Consider the following 12,535-nt stretch of genomic DNA (forward strand, 5'->3'; position numbering starts at 1 on the left):
GCCTTTAACCACAGCAATCATGACATGAAAAAAAGTGCAAGATGGCCCCAGACCTGCATGGCTCCTTTCTGCTTTTGCAGTGATGGTGATAGAGAGGGAGAAAGGAAGGCAGAGGGTTCTAAGAATGCTAAAGTTTATAGGACTTCTAAAAACTGTAATTGGTTGTTGATACTCCAAATGTGAGATTCATGTCCAATGAACAGTGAATGAATGGAGCAAGCACTGCAGGAACCAAATCAAATCAATCTTGACATTCTTGTTACAAATGAAATTAGCAGGAAATTGCAGCTAAATGTAAGGGTGATTGTATTAAATGGCCTCTAGGGTCCCTTCCAGGGCTACCTCTGTGATGCTCTCAGTAGGATCCTCCTAGCCTAATTTCATTTGGAGGGCATTACCAAGTTCTTCCTAGAATTTCTCTACATGTTCATCCCCTGCAAGAGATGTTAATGCATTACCTACAACTATTTTCACAATGGTTCTTTTGCAAATGCTTATCATGAGAGCTGGAAAATGAGATGACCAAATACCTCATGTGATGGTGCTTCTGGATACCTTCAGATATATGATAAACCAGACTCTGCCCACTCTTTTATTTGACTAAAAGAAAAACCTGCCAACTACCTTCCCTTTTGGCTGCAGTTTCCTTCTGGTTTCATTTAAAACAAGAATGCTAAGATTAGTCTGATCTGGTTCTGTGAGTGTTCTGTTCACTCACTGGTCACTGGACAGAGATCTCACATTTGGAGAATCAACAGCCAAGTTAAAGTCTGTTGTTGTTCACTTGTTTCAGTCGTGTCCAACTCTTCGTGACCCCATTTGGGGTTTTCTTGGCAAAGACATTGGAATGGCTTGCCATTTCCTTGTCCAGCTCATTTGACAGATGAGGAAACTGAGGCAAACAGGGTTCAGTGACTCACCCAGGGTCACAAAGATGAATCTTTCTGACTCCAGGCCTGGCACTCAATCCATTGTGCCACCTAGCCACCCTGCAGGAAGTTTATACACTAACTAAAAAGTGTTATTCTTAGCATTCTCTGCCCCCTTTCCACCACTTTGTCACTATCCCCTGAAGAAGAGGAAGGGGGCCATGTGGGAGGGACGGAGGTAATTTTGCACTTTTCTTCATGTCCAAAGAATTCATCTCCAAATGACCTCTATATTTAGCAAGACTGGTCTTTGGGAAACAAACTCAGACCTTTCCCAACATCCTGGAATCTATCAGAAACTATGCTCCACTGACAGAACTTTTAGGACCCCAGAGCAAACTCCATACCATAATAAGGCATCAGAGTAGAGCTCTGGGTAGCAAACATGAACTATAATTAAAATTATTCAAATAATTACTTGTGTGCATTTCTTATCTCCTCTAGCAGACAATAAGCATCATGAGGGCAAGTATTGTATGCCTTATTCTTTTTTGTAACCCCAAAGCACTTAGCTTCCACATAATTGCCTTTAACAACAGAAGGACCAGGGGCACCATGGGATGCAAAAACATTATAGATTTACTTTTAAATAAAAGTATTCATCCTACTAATTCTATTTTCTTTGCCTTAGGGATAAAAAAAATGCACCACATAAATGGACAGCTTGGTCCTTTGAGATAGTCTTTGTATTGTTAATGTGTTTTTGTATAATGGGAAGAGCTTTATCATCCATTAATAGACCCCTGTGACCTGCTTGAGTCACATGGAAGCCTGAGTCTGCAGTGGAGGAAGCTTGCCGAACAGGTGGAACAGGAAGGGTGGAGCACAGCTGAGAGGAAGTTGGACACAGCAGTTAGAGCTGAGAGAGAGAAAGGAAGCAGGCAGCTGTGAGTGTTTGTTTGTGGGAAGGCCCTAGCAGGTGAAAGGCTTGGGGATGGTGGTGCCCCATGCATTGTTACTGCGTATTGATTTCTTTGTTGCAATGATGGACTTGGCTTTTTGGTGTTTAAATAAATGTTTTGGTTCTGCCTTCCACGTGGAGAGTCTGTTATATTTCACAATTCAGAATTACACCGGCTTATTCATAGTTGCTGTAAGTGCTATGAATATCACAGTGGCACTACCATCTTAAATTCTGGTTCTTCTGATATTATGCAAATGTTTGTTTAATTAAAAAAAAATGAATCTTATCAGCTCTGTTAGCCCAATGAGTCATGACCAAGGTACCCAGGCTGTATCATTAAAGATATCTTCCATGATTTTGGCAAACATCTCCCACACTAAGGATACTTGACTAAAGAGTCAGAAGATTTGGATTTCAATCCTATTTCTCACTAATCATTGTGGACAATTCATTTAACCATTCTGGGGCTCAGGTTTTTTTCTACTTATAAAATGAACATATAGATAGGAGTGGATGAAGGCTCTCAGGTGCCTTCAACTCATTCTAAATCGTATGACTGAACCTATTTAGTTCACCACACATTTATTCGGCATCTAGTAAGTGCCAGACACTGTGCTAGGTACAGAGGAATCCTTCCTTTTTCCCCCTTCCCAACCCAATAACCCACCAAACAACCTAGTCCTTGCTTTTAAAAAGCTTATATTCTGTGAGGTGGGGTTGGGAAAGAGGAAAGAAGCAATTCAGTAAAAATACAAAATAACTTCCTAGGAGAGGGCATGAGCAACTAAGGGAAACAGGATAGGCTTTTTTGGTAGAAGGTGGTACTTAGAGTTCTGAGGTTGGAGCAGGCAACAGTGAGGAGGAAGATCATTCTTGGCCTGGGGGAAGGGCAGTGTACAGGCAGGGACATCAGACACAGAATAACATGTATGGGGAAACAGCAGGCCAATTTGGCTGTAATGTGGAGGGTGGAGATGAGAGTAATGCATCCAATGTTAAAAATGGCCAGGAACCATTGGGGAAGGGCTTTACAAGCCACCCATAAGTCTGCATTTGACCTCATGAAGTTCTGCAATCAGAAAAACCTTCCAATATCTAGGAAAGAGCATCCCAAGTACAACAGTGGACAGAGGATACAAAAGATTAGATTTCAGTCCTGACTCAGCTGCCTTCTAGAAGGCGGCAAACCACTCAGCTCCTTTGAACCTTAGCTATAAGATGGTGATAACAATACTTACACTTCCTTATCTCACTAGGCTGTTGTGAGATTGCCTGAAATAATATACTTGCAGCATTCCATAATCACAGAGTGCTACATAAATGTCTGTTGGTATCCTCTGTCTGGCTAGCAATGAAAGCTACTTATTTCCTGAGAAGGCTGGATTTTTCCACGCCTCTGTGAATGTTTTGGTTATTTAGTTATTTAATTTTTTTTTAACAGAGCTATCTCACATGTCATTTTCTTTTATCCCCATTTCCAGGTCTGGAAGTACAACTTAGAGGAACGGTGGTATGTAAATAGATTGAGGAGGGGCTGCCAATCTTATTACTTGTGCTTGAGTGAATTTTCTCATAAAAAAATCATGAAATACCAGCCTGTGGATGAAATGAAGGCATGATTTCATTTAGATTCAAATTCTAGACAAAATAAACTTTAAGATAAATGTTTTCCAAAATCTGTTCACTTGAAAGGCTTTCAGGAAAGTCACCAAATGCAGCTGAGGTATCAGAAAATTCCAGACAGGACAGCTTAGAGCACTGATTTCTTGCCTGGTTTGGCCACACCCTAGAATTATTGTTTCTAATAATCTGTCTCAAGCAATGCCAAGAAATTCTCTCAAATCACTGAAGGCCAAATGAATGTTAATTCTTTGAAACACACAACTGTCACACAGCCCTTCCATGAGACCTAGGATGGACCTTGTAAAAGCAAGCAGTAAGAATGAGGCAACTTGAAAAAGGAAAATCTCAGGCTTATCCCTGGTCCACCAGAGACAGTAACAATAATGGAATGTGTCACTCTCACTTTCTCACCCCAATAGAGGCAAATCCAGAATGCCAACCAGGCCAGAGGATGAAAAGTCTATTGAGTTTTGGCCATTATATTAGTTATGAAATAAAAGGACTAATACATGTTACCATAAGACATTTTTTCCTAAAATTACATGTATGAGACATGTAAAGTAGAGAGAATGCTGAAGTCAGTCACTTTGCTAAGAATTTTATATTATATGGTAGTATAATATAAAGAGGTTACAGTGACTTGCCCAGGGTCAAACAACTAGTGTCTGATGCCAGATTTGAACTCTGGTCTCGGTACTCAATCCACTGTGTCATCTAGCTGCCTGGTTAGGAAGAACTGGGTTTGAATTTGACTTCAACCACGTATTAACCGTGGGAACCTAGGCAAATCACTTAACCTCTATGACCCTTACAGACCAGTTTTGATCTAAAACAGGCAAAAGAAGTTCCCACACTCATGAAATTGTTAGTTCTTAGTATACTGTTGTTAAAATACAGGTTAAAAGTATTAAATAGTAAATGTTTCAAGGTCTGGAGTAGAACCATATTACATTGGTCTGTTTATTAGTTATTAAATGTATAAAAATCAAATTAAAATAAGTTATTTCTTAGTGAAATTAACAATCACAAGGCTTACTGGGTAATATATCCAGCAAATTCCATGCCGAATATTATCTTTGTATTGTCCCTTGAAGATCAGTCTCCCATCTGAGTCATACTCCTGGGCAGGTCCATTCAGTTCTCCATCTGCATAGGTGCCCTTGAGGACTCCTCTGTCCTCATATGTGTACACTCCCTGCCCTTGCAAGGCATCGTCCACATAATACCCTTCCAATGTGCTGAGAAAGAGAGAGAGAGAGAAAAGGGGTTCAACCCTCTATAGAAATTAGGACTGCATCAACTTCACTCCAGTCTCAACTCTTCAGTAACTGTGTGTGTGTGTGTGTGTGTGTGTGTGTGTGTGTGTGTGTGTGTTCAATAATTATGTGTATGTGTGCTTAAATTCAAAACAGGCCCCATAATTTTCCTGGGTCATCAGAGAAGATACAATTGATCACATAACTAAGATTAGAAATGGAGGGATAGACTTAGCTCTTGACCTCCTGGTTTCTGCTGCAGTCTTTTGAGTTTTCCCTCCAGAGTAAAGTCAAGAGAAGGGGAAAGGGACCGGGAAAAACTGAGACCATCTCTAAACTTTAAATGTGTCCAGAGTCCATGGATAGCTCCCGACTATCTTCCAAATGCTGCCTACAATGTATTACATATGGTCTCTTGTAATGTAGATATTCACCATGGGAAAATGTCCAGATTTCTGGTTTGGGCATAAATGAATAATTCTTGACTTTTCTGATTCTAGGAGAGATTTGTCATGGAATCCGAGCATCATTTGTCAACATAAGTGGGAGTAGGGATGGAGGGGTCTGGGGGAAGGGGGAGAGATAAAGAATATTGCCTATCCCAGACTGAACCAGAAGGACAGGGTTTGAAAGTCGTTGCTCCAGGATAAGAGAAAGTTTACCAACGATTACCATACACATTTTACAGCATTCTTCTCCCTTACCACTTTCTTAATAATAATGACTCACATGTGTACAGTGTATTATGATTTGCAAAACACTTTTAAATATATTATTTAATTTGCAAACACACCTAGACTCCAGAAAGTCAGAGCACATAAGTATAAGGTCTCAGAAGAAATGCTTAGTATGTACTTGTCTCTGAAAAAGAGTTAGTTTACAGTTAGTTTACAAAAAAAAAATTCTCATCCCCATACAATCCAGGAAATCTTTAGTGACTTGGATTAATTGTGGGAAAGCCAGTTTGAATGAACAAAAGCTATGCATTTTAGAAATATTCTTAGGGAAACACCTAGAGAGGATCAAAGATTGAGTTGGAAAGGCCCTTTAGAGGACAATTAGTATATCCTCCCCTCATCTCCACCCTCACCCCTCCCTCCTTTATTTTCCCTTCATTATTTCTGATTGGTCTCCCTTCCTCAAGTCTCTCTCCACTCCAATCCATTCTCCACTCATTTGCTGAAGTGATCTTCCTAAAGTGAAAGTTTGATCATGTCATCACCACACCCCACTCAATAAACTCCAGTGGCTCCCTATTACCCTCCAGAACCAATTATGAAATTCTCCATGTAGCTTTGAAAGCCATTAATCCACTGGGCCCTTCCCAGCTTTCCAGTCTTCTTACACGTTGAGTCAGCCACATTGACCTACTTTTGTTTCCTTTCACACTCTCCTCCCTGGACTGTGCCCTTTCACTGTCCATCCCTCATGCCTGAAATGCTCTTCCCTTCTCACTTCTGTCCCCTGGTTCCCTTCAAGATTCACCTTCCACAACACCCTACCCTCTCCTCATCTGTGATTCCTTCCCATTTATCCTGGCTATATCTTGTATGTAGCCAGTAGGCTATTTCTCCCCACTAGAACCTGAGCTTCTTGAGGGAGGGACTGTGTTTTTACATTCACTTTGTAGGACTTAGCATAGTGCTTAATAAGTGCTGGCTGACTGATGGAACAGAGTCAATCAGTTGAGTGTCTGATACTAGGTTACCAAAAAAATAAGTGTTACTCTTGTAAAAGTGTGGCATTAACGAAGAGACAATTATTTATATCAATCAATGGTCAACATTTAAGTGCCAACCACGTGCCAGGCATTGTGCTAAGCATCGGGAATACGAGAAGAGGCAAAAGCCAGTGCCTGCCCTTGAGGAACTCACAATCTAATGGGGGAGACATCATGCAAACAAATATATACAAAACAAGGTATATATACAGGATACATAGCAAATAATTATTTGAGGAAGGCACTGGCATTAAGAAGGGTTAGGAAAGGTTCCCGGAGAAGGTGGAACTTTAGTTTAGATTCAAAGGAAGCCAGGGAGGTCAGTACTTGGAGAGGAGGAGGGAGAACATTCCAGACACGGGGGGCAGCCAGGGAGAATGCCCAGAGCCAAGGATCTCAGATTTAGAGCACAAAGGGACCTCAGAGGCCAAATGATCCCACCCCTTCATTTTACAGAGGATCCAGCAACTTGTTCAAGGTCACCTAGGTAAGTTGTTAACCTGCCACTAGCAGCAGAACCAATGCCAGGCCTGTGCTCATTATTTTTATTTGTATGTTCAAGTATGTGAAAATTCCCCTTCCAGGCTTGTTTTCTCTCCCAGTGAAAGGCGTGGCTTCTTTCATAGAGCTCCACTTCTGTCTGAGGGACAATAAATCTGGATTCCTGAAGCACTCATTAATGAAGTTTCCCTTGGGCTTCTCCACAAAAAGAAAAGGAAAAAAAAGTCTCTTGGGGAAGAGACATTAAGAATCATCTGACTATACAATTAGGCCCAGGTTGTGTGAATTTCATAACTTTTTCACTTTGGATTTTCAGTAAATCTAAAATGACTCTTCAAACAATCCCCAGAGCCCTTGGTGGGAGGGGTAACTTGGGATCAGAATGTTCTCTGGCTTTTCTCATCCCACTTCACCAATGATGACGACATTCTCTTTTAACCAATGTCACAAGAGGCAGATCTTGGAGCCAGGAAGACCCAGATTCAAATCCTGTCTCTGATACCTATCACCTTTGTGACCTTAAGCAAGTGATGTACAGCAACCTTCTCTGGTCTCCAGGGTACTCCCATGTAAAATGAAGGCACTGGACAAGACTACCTCTCAGATCTCTTCCAGTCCTATCTGTAATACTAGAATCTTACCAGTTGTCTGATGCACAGTTGTGGAGAAAGTTTTCAACTAGGAGCTACACACACACACACACACACACACACACACACACACACACACACACACACACAGTCCCAAAAGTCATAGTGCAGTTTTAAGCTTTGGAGACAGAGGGCTGGGCTTGGAGTCAAGAAGATTTGAAAGTTCAAATCTGACCTCAGGCATTTACTGGCTGTGTGATCCTGGGCAAGTCACTTTAACCTCAGTTTCCCCATCTATAAAATGGGGATAATAACACCTACCACCATCAATAAAAATGAGGAAACTGGAAGGGAAGAAATTGGAAGAATTGGAATTGGAAATGGGAAAAATTGGAAGAAAATAAATTCAATTTTAGCTGTGTTTAGTTTGAGTTGCCAGTAAGATGCTCAGGTAGCAATGAGGTGACCTATAAAATAAGGTCTTGAGATATGCAAACAACATATGATAAAGTTATGATGTAATCTTCTGTTTATCCAAATATGGAATTAATTGATAAATGTTTGTTTTACTTTACAGAAATTTATGCAGTAGTAGTGTACAGATGAGGGCTACCACCTTAAAGCAAATCCTCAATTGGAGTTTGAGATCATTGGGCTAAATGACTGAAACCCCATGAGAGAGTCCCTGGAATGCTAAGAGACCACAGTGGGGTCTGAACGATCTGATTTTCCAGAACCAAGAACTGAACCAAAGAAGCAATTTCTGAGGATAACAAGATGTTTCTTGGAAAACTCTATACGAAATTAAGCTTCATGTTAGCCAGGCAACTGGAGCATCAGAATTCTTTCCTATCTACTGATAATACTAAGAAACTTATTTTTTTTTTGTGTTGTACCTTGCAATTTTTTCTTTTAACTTTTATCAGGGGATGTATGACTGTAGAAACTGACCTTCATAAAAGAACTAAGCCTTGGATACAGCATCTAGAGGCCCATGTCTGCCATCTTCACATGCCTGTTCAGTCTGAAATCTTGACTTACAAAAACTCTTCTAACAATGAGGACCATCAGTTTCTTAGAATGTGACTTTTGTGTGCTGAGCCTTCTGGAAATCCAGTTAATCAGTCTTCCCAAATGGAGGCAATGGATTTTAGCTAGTCACACAAAAAGCTGTAGCAGAATTAACCCTACCATCCCTTTAATTTATCCCAAGTTCAGTCAGCAATTTGAAATAAAAATGAAAACAAGGGAAGACTCATTGAATTCTCTCTCTACAAAAAGGCTCCTTGCTGCTTTTATCAGATGTTAAATATAAGAAAATATATTTCCTTGACTAGGTCATAGCAGAGGGTGAATGACTATTAGGGATAACACAGAAAAGATTTTTACATTATGTGGAAATTTGAGCTAGGTGGTCTTTAAGAGTCTTTCCAACCCTGACATAGATAGGTCTATGCTCATCACATAAAGCACTTTCCCTACTTTTGAGTATCCTACAAGATGTGAGGTCAAAAATAGTTGAATACAATATAAAATTCCAGAGTAAAATGAGAAAACTTTTATAGCCATTGTTTGGAAAATGGAGAACTCAATTCTCCCCAATGGCTGCCTCTGCCAACAGAAGAATCACAGATTTAGAGCTGGAAAGGACCTTATATATGAATTTTATAGATGAGGAAATGAGGCTTAGAAAAGTGAAGGGACTTGACTTCCTGGAGATTACACAGGTTCTAGAAAAACTGTGATCTGAACTTGATCTTGGTCTCCAAATCTAGCGCTATTATTAATGCATCATAATGCATCACCAAAAGTAAGTGCTGAGGTCTTACAGGGGTGGGGAAACTGCAGTCTCCTGGCCCCATGCAGCCCCCTAGGTCATTGGGTGTGGCCTTTTGACTTAGTCCAAGTTTTATAGAAGAAACCCTTTTATTAAGAGGATTTGTTCTGTGAAGTTTGAATTCAGTCAAAGGGCTGCACTTGAGGACCTAGAGGACCACATCAGGCCTTGATGCTGCAGGTTCCCCACCCCTGGCTTAGGAGGCTATTCATTCCAGGTAATTTTATCTGTGTAATATGATAGAAGGCACCCTTCTGTCCTAAAGAAGTAAGATATCCAAATTTAACTTCAAGAAAAAACAATAGTTTTGGCACTGGTGGAAAAGGGAACAATTCAAGTTGGTAAAGTGTCAGATGATATTTAGAAAATGTACTAGTATTAAAAAATTAATATAAAGACTCAAAAAGAAATAAAACATTTCCAGATCCCTACTTAATCTTTAGGCTAAATATCATGTTAAATCTCCAATAATACAAGTACAAGATTAGCCCACATCTTATCATAGTCATAGCTTTAAAGCTGGAAGAGACCTTCTTAGGAAGCCACTAAGTGACTCATTTTATAGATGAGGAAACTGAAGCACAGAGAAAGAAGTTAAGTGACTTGCTCAGGCTCTTACAGCTAGTATTAAGTTCAGGTAGATCTTCTTGACTCCCAGTCCAATGCTCTACTCTCCATGCCACCTTTCAACTGTACTAAAAAATTACCAAATCATTTTTGTTAGTACAAACTCTTGGTCAAAATATCCTTATATAAAAATCAACATCTTCAATTTGAACTCAGAGTAGAACTGTGGCTTCTAAATGTTTTGACTTCCTATTCATTTTCACAATAGCCCACTGGGATAAGTTTTACAAATAAGCAAGCCCAGAGCTGAAGTTTGGCTGCCTTTAAATAAATGGATTGGGAACCAGTTTCAAACTTGTCTAGCTAGACAAGCCCATTCCAAGTTGCTATTAAATTCAATAAATGTTTGGATGATGTAGTGGTAAGAGTGCTAAGCTGTGTGGTCAAGAGATACTCTAGTTTATACACTGCCTCTGACACCTACTAGTCACCTAATAATGACAGCTAGCATTCAGAGTGATGAAAGGGTTGGGAATCGTTTTACAAATGTTATCTCATTTTATCTTCATAAAATCTCTGGCAGGTGGACACTATGATTATCCTTGTTAAGCTTAAACTCTCAAAGCCTAAGTTTCTTCTTAGGTAAAACAGAAAAAAAGACAGTATATAGGATATTGTCAAATGCACAAACCTATGGAAAGCACTTAATAAACCAGGGAATACTGCATAAAAATCAGTTCTTCTTCTAATATGCTTCCTCCCTGTCTAGAAACACTAATATTAAATGAGGTATTTCAATTTAGAATTACACAGAAGAAACCAGATTATAAGAAGATCAGTGTTACCTGGCCTTAAAATAATGTTTTTAATTTCTTTGGGTGGAGCACAAAATGGATGGCAGAGAAAGAAGAAGGCTCTTATTTCAGGAAACAGTCCTATCTAGAACTTTCCTTTATTTGTAGGATAATCCAATATGGCAAAGCACAAAGGCTATGACTTTCCCTCAAGCTTCTAATAATTAATCTGCTGATTGACAATGACTAGGTATGTGTATTGATAATCCTCATTGGATCACAGAATTTAATAAACTTAACTTTCTTTGGATGTAGTCCAGTATCTTTCTTTTTAAGGTTTTGTAAATGCTCATTGATCTGAATTGGATTGTGTAACCTGGGTGTGGGAAACAAAAGAAGAAATTCTGTTTCCACAGGGTTAAAACTCCTCCCAGCTTTAAGTGATTGATAGCAGCTAATCAGAGTTGTAATGTAGCATGATCAGGTAAAAGGTCAGAAACTTGTGCACGGTTCCAGGGGAAGCCCATTAGAGAGAAGAACAAGAAGTGAGGTATTCAGGAGGCTTCATCTAGCCAATAGACAGCAAGGTGGGAGATTTGAATTGGAATAGCATAAGAAGGTTTACATTGGTCTGAATAACTACAGCAGTCCCCTAGGAGCTATACATTCATTCAGGGGGAATGAATGTAAAAGTGAATAAAAGCTTTCCTGATTTAAGGTCAGCATGTTTCTCACAGTTGGGGGTTCGTTTCTCACACTAGGGCAAGTCATTTTCTCTCTTAGGACCTCATCTTCAAAGTAAGGGGCAACTAGGCTCCAGGCCTGGGACTCATTCCTCAGTTGAAATTCAGCCTCAGATGCTTACTAGCTGTGTGATCCTGGGCAAGTCACTTAACCCTGTTGGCCTCATTTTCCTTCTCTGTAAAATGAGCTAAAGAAGAAAATGGCAAACCACTCCAGTATCTTTGCTAAGAAAACCGCAAATGAGGTCATGAAGAGTAAGGCATGACCCACATGACCAAAATAACTGAGACCAAAACAACTGAACAACGAGGCAATAGATGAGGATTAAGTGCAAATTTGGCTCTAAACCCAAGATGCTACCTGAACACAATAGAAAGCATTCTGAAATGGAGGCAGTCAACTTAATGAGTAATGAATATTCTGATCTTGCAGAACTAAATTTTGGAGATCTTTATTTAAATTTGCCTTTATTTTTAATCTAGAAGTGTGAACTCATTAGTACTGTAATCTTAACCCTATCCCACCCAGCTCCTACTATTAAGACAACTTGTGGTAGTTTACAATTTTAGAAAATGGCCTGAGGCAAGAAGAGATAAGTGACTGGTCTGAGATCCCACAACCAATATGTGACAGAGGAAGACCCATGTCTTCCCAGTTCCAAGGCTGACCCTCTCTATCCACTAGACAAGCTTTTCCTCGGGCTCTCATCTAACTGCTTGCTTTGAATCTATAAAATTAAGACTTTTCAAGACTCAGTACTGGTTGCCAGGAATTCAATCCAGTTAAAAATTCAATAGAGCTATTTCTTCTTCCAGAAATCCTAGTGGAGGAAATTCCTGCTATTAAATTCTACCATTAAATCACACACCACTTACAGAAAAATTTTGCCTCTCAAAGTTATCAGAATACCTAATGAGATTTCTCCTCCCTTCCTCCTAAATGAAGGGTGTAACCCCTCACCCAAAGCCATCAGATGAGGAAGGAATTTTCATGAATTTATAACAAAGATAAAGACGTTTCTATTTCCTATTTCCCCTACCACTTCCCAGTAATTCTTTCTACATTTGTTT

At 39.7% G+C, this 12,535-nt stretch overlaps 1 protein-coding gene across 6 annotated transcripts in view; it reads right to left on the bottom strand.

Annotated features, from left to right (window-relative positions):
• The window catches only part of SETD7 (SET domain containing 7, histone lysine methyltransferase), a 155,881-nt gene that overhangs the window by 33,095 nt on the left and 110,251 nt on the right, over nt 1-12,535 (bottom strand). For all 6 annotated transcript variants that reach the window (XM_072621084.1, XM_072621085.1, XM_072621082.1 and 3 more), the window contains one exon: nt 4,493-4,694. In XM_072621084.1, the coding sequence (XP_072477185.1) occupies nt 4,493-4,694 (202 nt within the window). The remainder of the gene's footprint in view (nt 1-4,492; nt 4,695-12,535) is intronic.

Source organism: Notamacropus eugenii, chromosome 6 (assembly GCF_028372415.1).
Source record: "Notamacropus eugenii isolate mMacEug1 chromosome 6, mMacEug1.pri_v2, whole genome shotgun sequence".
NCBI classification, from domain to species: Eukaryota; Metazoa; Chordata; class Mammalia; order Diprotodontia; family Macropodidae; genus Notamacropus; species Notamacropus eugenii.